The sequence below is a fragment of the Lithobates pipiens genome, unplaced genomic scaffold, assembly GCF_037356315.1.
Source record: "Lithobates pipiens isolate NorthernLeopardFrog02 unplaced genomic scaffold, aLitPip1_a1.2 Scaffold_8, whole genome shotgun sequence".
In the NCBI taxonomy this organism is placed as follows: domain Eukaryota; kingdom Metazoa; phylum Chordata; class Amphibia; order Anura; family Ranidae; genus Lithobates; species Lithobates pipiens.
The window spans coordinates 162844156-162861735 of record NW_027507903.1 but is presented as its reverse complement, the minus strand read 5'-3'; the positions used below and the strand labels follow the sequence as shown (position 1 = coordinate 162861735).

At 38.0% G+C, this 17580-nt stretch overlaps 1 protein-coding gene across 2 annotated transcripts in view; it reads right to left on the bottom strand.

Annotated features, from left to right (window-relative positions):
• SEMA3D (semaphorin 3D) overlaps nucleotides 1-17580 on the bottom strand; it is a 286248-nt gene that overhangs the window by 95875 nt on the left and 172793 nt on the right. For both annotated transcript variants that reach the window (XM_077472409.1, XM_077472408.1), the window contains 2 exons: nucleotides 16561-16689; nucleotides 12596-12738 (listed from right to left, as the gene is read on the bottom strand). In XM_077472409.1, the coding sequence (XP_077328535.1) occupies nucleotides 12596-12738; nucleotides 16561-16689 (272 nt within the window). The remainder of the gene's footprint in view (nucleotides 1-12595; nucleotides 12739-16560; nucleotides 16690-17580) is intronic.

Below are 17580 nucleotides of genomic sequence, written 5' to 3'. Positions count from 1 at the left end.
TTGTCAAGTGGTTAAAATCACTGCTCCTGAAAAAACTTTTTACTGCATTGATGCATGTCCCCTGGGACAGGACTTTTGTGGCAATAACGTGCATATAAGCCTTTAAAATTAGCACTTTTGATTTTTCATGTTTGTGTCCCTTAACCACTTCAGCCCCGGAAGGATTTACCCCCTTCCTGACCAAAGCACTTTTTGCAATTCGGCACTGTGTCACTTTAACTGACAATTGTGTCGTGCAATGTGGCTCCCAAACAAAATTTACGTCCTTTTTTTCCCACAAATAGAGCTTTCTTTTGTTGGTATTTGATCACCCCTACGGTTTTTATTTTTTGCGCTATAAACAAAAAAAATGCATAATAAATATCCCCCGAAAATTAATTTAAAACAATGTTTTCCCCTCAATTTAGGCCAATACGTATTCTTCTACATATTTTTGGTAAAAAAAATGGAATAAGCGATTATTGATTGGTTTGCACAAAAGTTATAGCGTTTACAAAATAGGGGATAGTTTTATGGCATTTTTATTAATAATTTTTTATTTATTTTTAAATGGCGGTGATCAGCAATTTTTATTGTGACTGCGACATTATGGCGGACACATTGGGCATTTTTGACACATTTTTGGGACCATTGTCATTCATACAGCAATCAGTGCTATACAAATGCACTGATTCCTGTGTAAATGACACTGGCAGTGAAGAGGTTAACCACTAGGTGGCAGTGTGGGGGTTAAGTGTGTCCTAGGGGCGTGTTTCTAACTGTGGGGGGCGTGTCTGTGTATGACATGTCACTGATCTCTGCTCCAATCCCAGGAAGCAGAGATCGGGGACACTTTCACTAGGCAGAACGGGGAGATGCTTGTTTACATTAGCATCTCCCCATTCTTCCTCCCCATGAGGCGATTAAGGGTATACCCACAACGATCGAGTCCACCGGATCTGTGACACGACTCATTGAGCTTGGCTCGGGCGCGTGCATGCGTCGCTGGCATTGTGTGTGCACCTGCTGGCCGCCTCTTAAAGGGCAACGTACAGGTACGTGGTTCTGCCTGTACGAGACCTTCTGCCGACATATATCGGCGTGAGACGGTTGACAATCAGTTAACAGTGTTTGCGTGTTCAAACAAATTTTTTGCTTTTTCGCAAGATCTGGTGCGAACCTGATCCGGAGGGATTTGGCTCATCCTTAACTGTACACATGAATGATGGCTTCTTTAATAGAATGGTTCACAGCACTTGCTTTAACCTATGACCTAAGCAATCCAATTGCTATGAAATGTTTAGCATATGTAATTTCACAAATTTTAAAGTAACTAATACATTGTCATTAAGATAATTACTTAATACATGAATTCCCCCAATTGTGCCTGGGACACTGGAATAATAAATGGGAAAATGCTATCATTTTTAAACACACTGAGGTTATTCTTCGTTCTTCTTTTTTTTTAAGAAATATACTTTGTAGACACATTCTGGAAAGGATGGGAGTGGAGGCGGTTGGTTATGGTTAAACAAGAAAAAGATAACTTGGCATTTTTAGTCTGTCTTGACCAACAGGGTGTATATATTTTAGCATTCCGCTGCATAGGAATAATAAGCATATAATTAACTGGAGCACTAAAAAAATAATATCAAATGCTAAAGGCACCAAATTTAGTCTATAACTAGTTGGACTTGAAAAGTAAATTTCTGGGCAGAAGTTTGAAAATGTGGTATATACCTGGCAGGGGAGAAAGGATACATTTTAAACAATGGACACATTTGGCAGTGCTAATATTTTGACTCAGTAGCCAGTGGCACTATCAAATGCGGTTATTCAAACAACAATAAACTGTAGAGTGCTGAGCTGTGCCAATAGACTTTATAATCAGCAGCTCTAAAGGGAATAAACCACTAAATACACAACTCACAAACTGATGTCTGTGTCTGTTACTGATCTTAAATGTACCCACTTTATGCAAAGAGAATATATGTTGGAAATGATGGTATATATATATATATATATATATATATATATATATATATATATATATACACACATTAGCTTGAAATACAGTATGTCTGCATGAAATATAAGTGTACCAAATGTGAAAGGGTTATTATAAAGTGTCTTGGAGAAGCATACTGTATAGCTGGAGGTATTCTGGAATCACCTCAGACAAACCTTTAACTTCTTAGTTTAGAGTAACAGAAAAATCTAAACCGTGACTTTAGGAAATATGCACTTTAGTAATATATCATGTAATAACCAACTGCAATTGTAATCACAGTGTCATATTCACTCTTTTGAGAAGTGATTACAAAAACAGCCATAACCTGTCTTTATTAAGCCCTGGACATGATATAATGTTGGGGTTCATCAGATATGACAAATTGGTTTTCCAATGCAATTCTCAATGTTAGGATTCCACATATCTGTAAAAGTCTATGTATATGACTACTCAGACAACAACACAATTACAATTCCTACTCAGTTTATACTGTAGAAAAGTTTAACACAAATTAATATTGCCTTAGTGAGGCATATCCTTCTACAAGAATGACTTATATCGCTTTGCCTTTCACTGCATGTCTATGTTGCTGGGACCTGTTGGGAGCTTCTCTCTATAACAACTGGGAGTAAAGGCTGTGCAAGTATTTTTAACTTTTCTCCATAGAAAAGGAACCATTTGGTGACCACTCACAAAAATCTAGGTACAATAATGAGTTCCTTCCAGTAAGAAGCACCTGATACCACCTAGAGAACATTCAAATTAGACCACTATCAAATGATGCTTTAATCAGGCGCAATGCTTGCCGAGATCTAGCTGTGTAGGGCCACTCCTCAGGGTGGCTTTACTAAATGTGACTATTCACTTTCCAATATGTACAGTATGTTCACTTAGCATAGCAAGTAAGGTCAAACCGGGTTCACTTAAATCACCTGTAAAGGTTGATTCAAGAGGTTAGCACACCTCAGCTCTGGTTTACAGGGAGTTGGCCATACAGCATAGGTAAAACCTTACCTAGTGGTAGCTCTGCTACGAAAGAGTGGGAATTATTTTTCAAAAGCCCCTCACACTTCAGCTCCTTCAATCGGTCTCACAATTTTTATGACACACTATCCTGGTGTGCCCAACTCTATATGCTTTCATTTGCTATAAACAGGACTTCAGGAGACTTCAGTCTATTACCTCTCTACTAGTGCTGTACCAGCTTATTATGGACACTAAGCTTGGGGTTTCTTTATGCACGTAAGGAGTAGTCATTCCCACAAACATAGTTAACTTTTGAACTTATTTTACTGAATATCATTTTGTGCTGAATGAACAACAGCAGCTCTTTATTTTAACGCATAGGTCTTACACCATATGATGATCAAAGTTTCCACAGGAATACTTTCTTCTAGGCAGCTTACTCAGCACATAGTATCAATGATTCTTTTTTTCTTAGCCTCAATTACACAGAAAGGGCCTACCCTCAACACCATGCTTCCATGGGTTAGAAGAACACAGACATCAACTACATTGCACTTTCTAATCCAGAGTTAACAGCACAGACTAACAAAATAATTGTCTGCCTACTAGGTCTCCAAGATACCACACCACATTGCATAAATCAATGTACTCTGTCCTGACTGGGTGAATCCACAGGAGGATCATCACAGGGAAGGAAGGCCATGCAGGGAACTCCTTAAGGTAGGACAGAAGTAAACATAGCTGCACCTCATTTTCTAAAAGAACATTCACTACAGTAACTTAACTCTGCTACTATAATAAATCAACCCCATAAAGATCCCAGTATGCAGATCAGCAGTAACTACCCAGCTTCACCAACAGCAATCCCCTTTTGAAGACAACCAATTAGGCCTTATTGTTATTCACCCTTCTTTGTAGAGGTGGGAAACTGCAAAGCAAGGAAGACCAGGGCACCATAAAAAATAAAACAACAATTTTTTGAGTTTGGGGATTTTCTTAAGATAACCTTTGCTGATGTGTGCAGTAAGTAAGTACTAACACACATAAATGATGAACGCCTATTAAATTGGTCACAAAACAGAACATTTTGGTTGTTAAAAGATTAATGCTAAGTTTTCAAGATTTTCAACTGAAACTATAATAAACTCCTGATTTTTCTAAAAACAAGGCCCACCGCAGTGGGATGTAGTTAGCAACCCAATGCAAAGCTTATGCAGCCTAGAAGGTCAAATGTGTGTCAGAAAGAGGCAAGCGGCAGGTCAAATGCATAAACAAAAAAAATGTGCTAGGACCCATACACCACATAGAGAGCAGAGCTCCCAGGTGCTCGATCCACAGTCACTGGCTGAGTAGAGTAATGTAGAAAAAATGATCCGCACTCTGGTTTTTGCTCTTAAAATGTCTTCATTTTATTGAACAGCCACAGTGAACAAACGCAGATTAAGTCAGTTGACGCGTTTCAGCCTATAAGGCCTTAGTCATAACCCAAGTCAAATGCACCTGTCGATGAACTGTGAATGAATTTACAAGCATGTTATGTCCATGGAAAACATGGGCATTTCCCAATCAATACAAGACAATAGTGCTAAAGCAATACATATGTGTTGCTATTTTAAAATGCCACAAGCTTCTATAAGGTTAGGTTTACACTAGCTCATTCTCTGAAAATCAATTGCTTTTCAAAGTGTAGCTAGGCAGTAGCTGTCCGGCATTCACGAGATGATCTTAACACCTGCAGAACAGCAATTTACAATGGCACTAATGTACCACAACTAACAGCCAAACATTTGACTTGCAGTTGTGGCACAGACCTATTGACTTTGAATAGACAATTTTTTACAGGCAATGCCACCTTTAAACTCAGCATGCCTCATTTTTGCTGCACATTTGCTGCATAGCCCTCTCCGGCTGTATTGTGGAAATTAGATGGAAAGTTAGGGGAGGTAAAAAAACGCCTCAACCTTCTGTTTTTACCTGCTGTACCGGGCCACCTGTGTGAAAGAGGCCTAATGAGATTTCACTAAATGTAGCTTGGAAGGGTCTATAGTAATTTGCTGAGAGTACTTGTCATCAATAATTTCGTTTTTTTTACTGTCCCCCATCTTAACCAGTCACATGTTTTCAACTAATTTAAAACTGGCCTTATATAAGTGTTTGTTTTTCTTACAGCATAGAAACATCAATAACAAGTGGACCATTCTATAGTATCTGATCTCATCAGCTATGCATGCTAAACAGTCTTCACCCCTAAATAATCTGGAACACTGAACAATGTTGTGTCTGTTGCTAGTAAGCACTGAATACAAATTTTGGGCTTCAGTGTGTATTTAACTACATTGGCTCATGAGACAGATTTAAATTTAGCTAGAATTCACCACGGAAAAATGTCAGAAAAAGAAAATCATTGTATAAATTCTTTGTATTTTATAGAGTATGTTTATAGCTTTCTGTATCCACTCCAGAAGACTGACACTGTAACTATATAAAGTTTGAAAATATCATGTAGCCTTCAACATAAATACCTCCTAAAATGTGGCTTGCACCAGCATCTAAATAATATTACATAAAGATAGCAGTGTATCACAAAAACAGACTTATTTATTTACAACGTCATATCATTGTTGCCTGATAGATACAGTATATGAACCTCTAGAGTCTAGAACAGCCTTTCTCAACCTTTTCAACACAGAGGAACCCTCAAAATATTTCTCCAGTCTAGGGCAACCACTGCTAAAAAATTAGAAACATCCCATGATACAATAGTGTGATGGTCAGTTGGAAGAATGGTCCTTACACTTGTGGACATTGGGAAGAATTATCTCCTTACAGATAGCTAAAAAGATCAATGGTGTGAGTGGGAACTTATCTGAGAGGCAGAAATTGCCCAATCCTGAAGGAACACCTAGCAACCTTTGGAGGAACCCTGGTTGAGAATCACTTAACTTAAAGGGGTTGCAAAGCTTTGTTTTTTATTTTCTAAATAGGTTCCTTTAAGCTAGTGCATTGTTGGTTCACTTACCTTTTCCTTCAATTTCCCTTCTAAATGTTTCTTTTTCTTTGTCTGAATTTCTCACTTCCTGTTTCTCCTCAGTAAACTTCCCACCATCATACGAGCAGTGTTTAGTCAGCCAGAACAGCTTACTGAACAGTTTACCGAGGAAGAATAGGAAGTGAGAAATTCAGACAAAGAAAACAAAGAAAAAAGACATTTAGAAGGGAAATCAAAGGAAAAGGTAAGTGAATCAACAATGCACTAGATTAAAGGATCCTATTTAGAAAATAAAAAACAAACCTTTACAACCCCTTTAATGTAGGTATCCCATGCCATACAATGGTGTTATTAGAAAGTGCCTTTCTCTATAAGAGGCCACATAATGTATAATAGATAAACTGGAATTAGCCAGCCAGGCCTCCTTCTTGCAAATTTCAGACTGCCACAGAGGAAAAATAAGAGAAAGAAAAAGGCGTATTTAACAGCAAAGCACTATAACCTTGTAACCGTGATAATGGTTAAACTTTAACGTTTCTATAAGGTACATGTCTGTAAGTTATCAAGATTAACTTAACACAGGCCATAATCAGGAACAAATGTTAACACATTTAACAAATTATACTGAAAATAAAAACAAAAAAAAAAGGCCTACTAAGAAGAAACACCCAGATCTAGATTAGTTAAAAAATACAACTTAACAACTTTAACACTAAACTCCAAACAAACAGCCAAACACAGAGATGAAGGACAAATAATGGAGCTGTTTAATTTCTGAGTTCTGTGATTCTGCCACACATCCCAGCCAGGTGGATGACACCACTATGTTACATTTTTAGGAATGCATTGCTGACACCTTCCTGCCACCAGGCTGCTGATTGCATAGTAAAGAAGGAGCACAGGAGTGATAAGCTCTCCTTACTCACTTTCCTCCAGTCAACATGCTCTCGGTTAGCATATGTGAATGCAGCACACCTGAATGATATCCAGTGCTTCCCCTCCCTCTTCTGGTCCATGCACTGCTGTAAAAAGTCTGATACCATTCAGGTACTCACTGTACACTAGTTGCATTCAAAAAAATATTGGTATATTAATCAATACACGTTTGTATTAATGTTTGTCTTTTATATTTTCCTGGTGTTCAGCTTTAATGCTTTACACATTTCATTGAAGCGGAAGAGTGCAGCTTCTTATGTCCCCTTTGCTTCTGTATTGTAATACATGTTGGATTGTTTTCTGTAAGCAGTTATATAGTATATTCTTATTACTAAGAATAAGGAGTGTGCCTCTAAAGCTATATTTTTAGGTTATTGCTGAGACCGGGTAAGTGTTATAGCCTACCTTCTTATTAAAATAACATACAGCAAAGCATTCTTCACACTTACTGGAGATGTGTTTAAAGATGATATACTGTATAGGACACAAAGTTTTAACTGTAAAAGCCACAGATGTTTGTCTTCAGGCAAATTATTTTAAGGATTTTATAATTTTCTAGGCCTTATACCAAATAGGAAGCAGACTGTAGTAAGTAACAGATGTCCCCTTAGGGAAAGCAATGGGGCCAGTACTTACTGGTGGAAACATCTCACTGCGGTAATATTAAAGGTAATTCCAAAAGCATGAGATATTTCAGAAGCAATGGGCTGACTTTTATGTGTACAGTCACAGACATTTAAATCATAGAGGTTGGGAACAGAATTTATATGGAAACCCCCCATCCTAGATTATGTTTCATCTGAGAATGGATTTCTAGCAATATATAGTATTTCCTCAAATTAAGGTATATTCAGATTTTATATTATAATAACCAACTATTTAGTGACCACTTAATACCCTTAATACTTTAAAACATGGTTAATGCATCACAGTTTTGGAACCTGGAATCGTTTATCTCTAATGCAAAGTCTCTAGACTCCTATTTTCTCTCTAAAATGTTATAATCCAATTTATTCCAATTGTGTAGGAACAGAGGTAGCAGAAGCTGCAAATGTTAACATGTCAATGTTCTTGGGGGTTGGGATGAATGAAAACCCCTCAGTGAGCCAAACTAATGATGCTACCATGACAGCCAGGACTCGGAGGAAAAGGGTTGAATGAAACTGCCCATTATTCCACTTGCAGAACATCTAGTGAGGGAAAGGAATTACTGCTAATCACAGCTCTGGTTACCACTATTAGGGTATTTAGATACAATCACAGAATGGCAAAAAAATGTACAACCTTGCAGTGAAGAAACTTAGGAAGATGTCCTTTTAAGGTAAAAGTTCAAGGTTGTGATTGCGATTGTAATAGACAGTATCCTCGGCTTTGTTGCTTCCTAATGCACAGTACGCATGGCTCTGCTGTTTCCACCAGACTAGGACTGGAAATGCTATAGAACAAGCAGAAAGTGCACAAGCACTGTGTGATACCTTCATAAAACCTTTATTAACCCATTTGTGCCTAAGGGTGCACAATTTTGCAGCTTTGACATGTGTTGGTAAAACTGTACATAGCATCACAACTACATTGTGCATCCAAGTGGATTATACCTTTTTTTTCCAGGACAAATTGTGTTTTTATTCCTTTGGTTTTTTTAATCAAAGGAAAACTGGCCCAAAATAGTAAACAAACTATATTTTTTGTAAAATGTAGCTTGTAGCTGTATATTTCTTGGTACTAACATAACCTTCAACCAAAGAACAACCCAAATTAAATTCTCATACTCCTGATGATCGCAGCGATACCACATATGTATATCTTAGTTGTTGTATGTACCCGTAGTACAGCCCAAAAACAATAGTACACATTTTTCTTTTTCTTTTTATCCTACCTAAAACACATTGACACCGACATTAACTGACACGGATACTAATTTTAAATGCTGTCCCAAAAAAAAATACTGGCCCTAACCTTTGACCCCGACCTTGACCCAAACCACTAACCACGGCACTGACCTATATCAAACTTTGATCTAGGTATTTTTTTTTTATTATTATTATTTAATAAAAAAAATTATACACACTTTTTTTTCTCTGCAAGGAGTGAGGGAGATAAGATGTATATCTCTTCTCTATTCACAGAGAATGAAAATATGTGGAGGGCTTATTAGTGACTGATCACTAGGAAAGTCAATCAGATGCTATCAAAGCAATTAGGTGACTCAGAATCTCGAGTTCCGGGTCCTGGTCATTAGTATGGGGCCCAGGGCTCATGGTGAGACCCTGATCTCTGTGCTTGGAGTGCTCTTTGCGGCAAGCTCCCAGCACAAAGAGAGATACACAAATATGCGGCCCCACAGGCAAAAGCCCAGTCTAGTCGAGCTGCATATATGTGTTATATCAGCGTGGAGGGGTTACCATTAGTAAAATGTGATACTCCCAAATGTTCTTTATTGACTTTCTGTAGCACATAAAATCCAGGAAGATATATCTCTAGCATAGACTCACGCTGACCAGCTTCAAGAACTCTGATGTCATGTCTCTTCCTGAATGCTATTTTATGTGATACAGCAATAATATTTTATCAGATTTTACTAATTTTAATCAAGGTTATACGAATGTGTCAAACAATGTTGCACTTTCTATTTGTTCTATTACTAAGGTATCAACTTTATTTCTTTTTTCTTAGTTGGAGTTCAGCTTTAATTGTAACCTTTTACTTTGAAATGAGCTTTTCTTCTTTATATATCTGCTAAATTAGTCATATAAATAAAATGCAGGCACCGATGGGTACCTTCATAAACCCTAAAAGATCTTCATAAGCATGGAAGCTCTAAACCCTTAGAGGTTGATTTTTTTAATTTATTACATTGTGCAATTACAATACAGGTGCCTACAACGACACTCCGGGCATAAATTTACATCGTTACAATACAATAATTAAATGTAAGACCAGACATTTTAAACAGAAGTAGCGGACTTCATGGCAACATCTAACGCAATGCAGCTGACAGGCCAGGCAGCATGTACAGGCCCAATAGTAAGAAGCAAGGGTAACAACCAGGATCATCTCGATCAAAGTATCACAATTGACAGGTGTTGTTGTACCCCCTACTGGCTGCTTGCTCTACGACAATAAACATGAATTAATCACACAATTTTCTCAAGTTGAATATATGTAACTTAACATAGACAAAGGGGACCTCTCCCCCTTTCTGAGGGGGTCAAAAAAGAAGAGAGGACAGAAAGGGGTACTAAGGAAGTTGAGGGTTATTAGAATCATAGGGGGGTAGAGGGATGGGTGGGGCAGAAAGACTTTGCTCCATCTGCACCCATCCCCTCTGACTTAGGGACATCCACCATCATGCATTGGGTTCTACTGTTCTAATAAGATAAGGGTGGGTTGAAATCAAAGAAAACATCAGTTTACTGAGACGTGAAAGTAAAGCCTGTCCATGGCAACCAGATATCTCTAAATTGATCCTCTCTTCCCTGAAGAGACACTGTGAAGCTCTCCATCATTCTGATTTCATCAAGTTTGGTAAAGAAAAAAAGGGGGGAGAGCAACAGGGGCGGGACTTTAAATGAAGTGCGAAATTTATGATAGAATAATGTAAATTGGCGAACAATTGAGAAATTTTAATAAGTTCATAAAAATATAACATAAACATGATTAAATCATTTACAATGGATAAGAGATAAAAAACATGATTAAATCATTTACAATGGATAAGAGATACTAGCAATACATGATAATAATAAATTCATAAAGAATATAATATGTACACAAATTAGGCTTTAGTTCTGATCTGTTCTGTTTCACAATCACACTTTCATCCAGGGCCCTCTTTGTCCTGGCTCCATCTCCTCTATCATTACTAATCACTATCTTGTCCGGGTTCTTCCCACACAGGTTTACCTCGTGGGTGTTTATCTGCCTTGGTTGGCGCCCTGTGGGTGGCCCTCGCGGCTCTGCCCATCTCAGCTCCCGGGGGGAAGTGTCCCCGACTTGGCTGGTGGAGCCCGACTGACAGTCACCACCAAGGGAATCATAATTTGTAAGCATGTACTTTATGTGGGGTTTGGCCTATTACCCCACCGTTATGCCATGCTTGTTACTATTATTATACTATACTGATATCCTTTTTTTTTTCATTGTAGCTACCGTACACGCTTGCTCCTGATGAGTGGCGATCAGCCACGAAACGCGTAGAGCTATTGAAGTCGTGTTTTTCCTAATCGCATTCAACTTTTTACAGCTGCTCTGTCCAAATACTGTTCATAGAATATTGAGGCTACCCGTTATGCAGGCACTATTTGTTGCTTTATGGTTTTATACCAACTCTATTTGGTGAACTGTGGAATTTTGTTACGTTCATATTTTACTTATATGCTGCTACGACGTATTGTTAATGCTTCGCATCAACTACAACGGATTTAATTTGTGTACATATTATATTCTTTATGAATTTATTATTATCATGTATTGCTAGTATCTCTTATCCATTGTAAATGATTTAATCATGTTTTTTATCTCTTATCCATTGTAAATGATTTAATCATGTTTATGTTATATTTTTATGAACTTATTAAAATTTCTCAATTGTTCGCCAATTTACATTATTCTATCATAAATTTCGCACTTCATTTAAAGTCCCGCCCCTGTTGCTCTCCCCCCTTTTTTGACTACTACATGGATGGAAATACTTGACCTTACCAGGTCAGTGTTTCATATTAAGTCCCAAGGGATGGAAATAGATGACCTTACCAGGTCACATTTCACTTAAAGTCCCTTAACCCTCCGCCCATATAATAAGTTTGGTAAAGAAACGCTTAGAGATTGGTTCACTAAAACAGGAGAGTGCAAAATCTGGTGTCAAAGCCTAACTGAACAAGCTGACGTTAGAAGCTGATTGGCTACCATGCATGGCTACACCATATTTTGCACTCTCCAGTTTTAGGAAATCAAGCCCTTTAGTGAAGTCATGTTATGGATCATCTTCTACACCTCTCTATTGGCAAATCACTGTGACTGATGGGTAACTAACCAATCAGCAAGACATGAAAAATGGGAAGGGGTTATCCAGGTCTTCACCAGGAGAAATAACAATTTGCATAAGATTTCCCAGGTTTTCAGGCTACAAAGGCCATAGGGAAGTTGTTTACATGTATGTCTTGGCTGCATGTCACTCATGTAACCACTTTAGCAGCTTTGGAAAGTGTTATATTTACCATACTTTAAGAAACATTTTCTGAGTGTCTCTATTTTCTATTTATCATCTCATTAAATTAAATCTACAATCAAAACTTTTTTTATTCTATTGCACTAGTTTTCTTTGCTGCTGGTATCAAATCAAATGGTATCAAATCAAATAGCCATTTTTGTTTATCTACCAGTAGGCCCCATTTTGCTAATTTACTTAAGGCTGGGTTCACACGAGTTCGAATTGAATGCAGATTCCTTTTCTGTGAAAGGGAATTTAAAAAGACACTTGGCCATTCACTAAAATTAGAAGAGAAGCGGTTTAACCTTAAACTATGTAGAGAGTTCTTTACCGTAAGAACAGTAAGGATGTAGAATTCATTTACACAGGCAGTGGTTTCAATGGGGAGCATCGATAATTTTAAAAAACAAATAGATAGGCACCGGATCTATCTATGTAACTATGTCACATTAAGGTGTTTTTTTATATATGAGATAAATAAAAATCCTACTTTAATAATTCTCACCTTACAGACTCTTCCCACTCGAGAATATATTGTTTTTTCAGTAGAGCTGCCTTCTGGGGATGCCTCTCGAAAGAAAAAGTAAATCTTGTCATCATCAGGGTTGTATGTGTCTGGGATAGAATATGCTCCAAAAAATTTTGCTCCTGAAAAACATATAGAGGATCAGTACATGTTAATAGAGGTTGATAGTTTAGACACTTTGGATGGAAGTAATAAAGAGTGTGCACAAGAAAAAAAGTGAATCTATTGCTATGCAAAGAGTTCCAAATCAATACACCAAATATAGGTACAGTAGATTGTGAATTTGGCACATGGAGAAATGTAAATGTAGAATATAAATTTAGAAGAAGAAATTTGGCATAAAAAAAAGAAGTGTAAAGCATAAACAATAAATATTTTGCATATAAATGTATTTTTATCAGAAAAAAATATTGCAGAAGTAGGACTTTGTTGTAAAAGATGACATCCAAATCGATGTGTTATTTCCGGAGAAAAATATACAGTGAGGGAAAAGAGTATTTGATCCCCTGCTATTTTTTTTATGTGAAGAAATGATCAAAGAAATGATCAGTCTATCATTTTAATGGTAGGTTTATTGTAACAGTGAGAGAAAAAAATCCAGAAAAATGCATTTTAAAAAAGTTATAAATTGATTTGCATTTTAATGAGTGAAATACGTATTTGACCTCTTTGCAAAACATTATTTAGCACTTGGTGGCAAAACCCTTGTTGGCAATGACAGAGGTCAGACGTTTCTTGTAGTTGGCCACCAGGTTTGTACACATCTCAGGAGGCATTTTGTCTCGCTCCTCTTTGCAGATCCTTTGCAAGTCATTAAGGTTTTAAGGCTCACATTTGGTAACTCGAACCTTCAACTCCCTCCACATATTTTCTATTGGATTAAGGTCTGCAGACTGGCTAGGCCACTCCAGGACCCTAATGTGCTTCTTCTTGAGCCACTCCTTTGTTGCCTTGGCTGTGTGTTTTGGGTCATTGTCATGCTGGAATACCCATCCATGACCCATTTTCAATGCCCTGGCTGAGGGAAGGAGTTTCTCACCCAAGATTTGATGGTACATAGCCCCGTCCATTGCCCCTTTTATGTAGTGAAGATGTCATGTTCCCTTAGCAGAAAAACACCCCCAAAGCATAATGTTTCCACCTACATGTCTGACAGTGGGGGTGGTGTTCTTAGGGTCATAGGCAGCATTCCTCCAAACAGTTGAATTGATGCTAAAGAGCTTGATTTTGGTCTCATCTGACCACAACACTTTCATGCAGTTCTCCTCTGATTTATTAAGATGTTCATTAGCAAACTTCAGATGGGCCTGTTCATGTGCTTTCTTTAGCATGGGGACCTTGCAGGTGCTGCAGGATATCAGTCCTTCCCAGCGTAGTGTGTTACCAATTGTTCTCTTGGTAACCATGGTCTGAGCTGCCTGGAGATCATTGACAAGATTCTCCCGTATAGTTCCAGGCTGACTCCTCACCATTCTCATGATCATTGAAACTATGAGGTGAAATCTTGCATGGGGCCCCAGACTGAGGGAGATTGACAGTTATTTTGTGTTTCTTTTACTTGCAAAAAATCACCAGCCTTGTGTAGGTCTATAGATCTACAATCTTGTCCCTGACATCCTTGGACAGCTCTTTGGTCTTGGCCATGGTGGAGCAATTGGAATCTGATTGATTGAATAATTGCTTCTGTGGATAAGTGTCTTTTCTACAGGTAACAAGCTGAGATTAGGAGCACTCGCTTTACAGCTCGTTACTTGTATAGAAGACACCTGGGAGCCAGAAATCTTGCTGATTGATAGGGGATCAAATACTTTTTTCCCAAGTTTATATTACTGATCACATTGGGGTTATATTTATATATATATATATATATATATATATATATATATATATATATATATATATATATATATTTATTTATTTACCTAATTATTTTCAGCTGATTCATTATCAGCTCAAACACCCTCTTTTCACGTTCTGTATTCCGGTTTGTATTTGTTGTACTCTGTAGAAATATTTCAACTATAGTAATGATGTGCATTGGCACACTGGTCATACTACTTAATTTGGTACGCAAGTTGCAATCTTTCTGTGAAATAGGCTTATTGGTTATTTGACTTGGCACATGCATTTCCTTCCTTGGTTCTGTGAATTCATCCTAAAGCATATATGAATGTAAATTCCCACTTTTGTTTTTACTTAACCACTGCACTATATGCTAAGCTGATCTATCAGATATCATCATATTATGTAATTTGCAGTGAGAAAAAAAACTGAGAATTTCTCATGTTTGGTCATACTAGGAATTACCAGAAGACGGAAAAGCAAGCAACCCACAGAAACCTGAAACTGTTTTGGTCTGACATTTCTATACTAAGCTGCTGAAAATTGGTTGTTTGATAGGGGTAGCGCCTTGAAATGTCATGTAAAATTATAAGTTGCATGCTAATCATAAAACATTATATCTTTTTTCCTTTTGGGCAGGTGATGGCCTCTGTAGAATTAATGTTGTACTTTAGGGGTAAATTTAATTAATTTAACTATCTGTTTAATTTTATATTGACATGCCTGCTCTAGAAGAGGAAATATAGCTCAAACCTTAAATTATATGCAAAGCCAAAACGTTTTTTTTTAGTTTTGGAAAAACTAAAAACTGTAAGTTTTTTTTTTCTTTTTCTGGATCGTGTTTAACTGAGGTGCTGGCATCAACTCATTAGTGACAAATAGGGCAAAATGGCTGATAAAGCTGCTCTGAAACACAGAGCACCCCTTGGCTGGGGGATCCAGAGTTTGCAATCCACATATACAAAGTCCGATGAAAGTATGAAACCAATGAACTTACAGTCCAAATTCTTTTAATACTGGGGTTTTACAGGACAATATAAAAAAGCCAATGCATTTTGGGGGCTCAGCGATCTTCTTCTTTCTTAAGGCTTAAAAAACAGATACAAATTTGATATAAAACTGTTGTAACAAACAATTTGGCACTAAAAAATGATAAAGAAAACGTTATGATAAACAGGAGTTAATAAGAGATCTTACCAAAGTGTGGGAAATTCCCCTCTTAGACAATGGTCACCAAAACAGGTTTACCACTTTCTATATTAAATACAATATTCTGGACCACTAGTAAGGGGAATCTCCCCAGCGAAGACACAGACAGCAATAAAAACCTGACAGCATGGGCGTCCGCAGGTATGGGCAAGGGGGGTTCAAGTGCCCCCCCTGGAATTGGGGACCAGATCTTAAATTTAGCACAGTTGCGTCACTATCTGGGCTTCCTGCCCACTCAGTTCCTTCCCTATTGGCCATAACTGAGGGTCAATCAAAGGAGACCAGGAAAGGAGAGCATCATGGGGATTGGTAGCCCCATTTTCCACAGGGAGGAGGCTACAGCTCGATCAAGAGAGAGATTGAGAGACTGCAGCCTGGAAAAAAGCTGAGGGAGAGAGTGGTACAGGATAAAGAATGAGGAGTGTGCTGGGCAGAAGCCAGAGAGACCAGGGTACAAACATGCTACACTACTGACTAGAGTCGCCCAGGGGACCCAGAGTAATTGATCATCGAGCCAGAGGGATCACTGCTGTAGTTTTGCTGGGTCTGGTAAAAGGGCCTGTTGGTCATTATCCATTACTAATCTTAGGAACTGTACCACGTCTGCAGTCTCTGACCATGATAATGTGATAATGACATTGTCGAAAAGTGGAGGTGCATGGGTGACCCTAAAATGATGCCCCCCCTGAAAAAAGTTCTGCGGACACCCATGCCTGACAGGGTTTTATTCCATTTACATTCTATTTAAATGAATGTAACTATCGATGTTCATGACATTAACAATATTATTAACAATATTAATCAAATGATGATTCCCCAGTGTACCAGCATCCATTTATTCATTCATGCACATGAAGACACTTTGAGAACATGGTATTTAAATGTGAACTTACCATTAAGCCAGTAATGATCAGAGGTGTCTGTTCTTATGAAATGATGATCATAAGGTGGTCCAAGAGAACGTGTAAATGTAGTTTCCTTGCCAAGAAAATCTGAAGCTGTCCCAGCAAAGAGGTATTCATCTACAAAAATATAATTTTAAAGTTCAAATATTATTAATTCACTGTAACAATTGAAAGTTTGGAAGCATAACTTTCTTACATTTCTGGATTTAAAAAAAAAAACACAAGAAGCCAGAGCAGTTCAAAGTAAACAAATATTTTTTTCATTTTTTGAGTCACTGACCTGAACTAAGTATGCAGTAAGCAAAGTCAAAACTTCTGATCTGCAAACTTGTGGCTGGTCAATGAGTCAAAAACTTAAGGCTTTATTCACATAGCCATGCAGTGTATACGCCCAGGAACCTGCTGATTTGTACAATAACCCATCAAGGTGAATTAGATGATGAGACTGTATGCAGTCATGTGTTGGGGGCTGAGTAATGCACCTAAGGGTGCACACATGTATGCTCCAAATGCACACTATGCACACTTGCAACATATGTCCATTGGCATGTGAATGCTTCATGTAGCCCCGGGAACATAACCATGTACAGCCACTCCTTTTTATTAATCTCAAAGGACAGCTAAACACAGGAGAGACAGGTCCTTGGAAAGTGACTACACACACTCTTCACACTGTATGGCTCCTGTATTGCCATGTGCATGCAGCTGAAATACAAATGATCTGCATAATAGGCAAGTAAGCTGATCAGAAATGGCAGCTTATATGGGCATTGCAGTGAATCACTATTCATTTGAATGGTGCTCCATAGCACATATATATCGTGTACACCAACACACCTGGCCTCCAGTGCACAGCAATGCACATATGTGGATGCACTGTGTTTTGCTTTGTACTGCAAAGCCACACAAAAGTGCAGGTTTATTTTTTTGAGCATTGAGAAGTGGGTTTGTGAGTGGGTTACCTTAGAGCAGTGGTCTCCAAATTGCTATCCGGGGGCCGGATGCAGC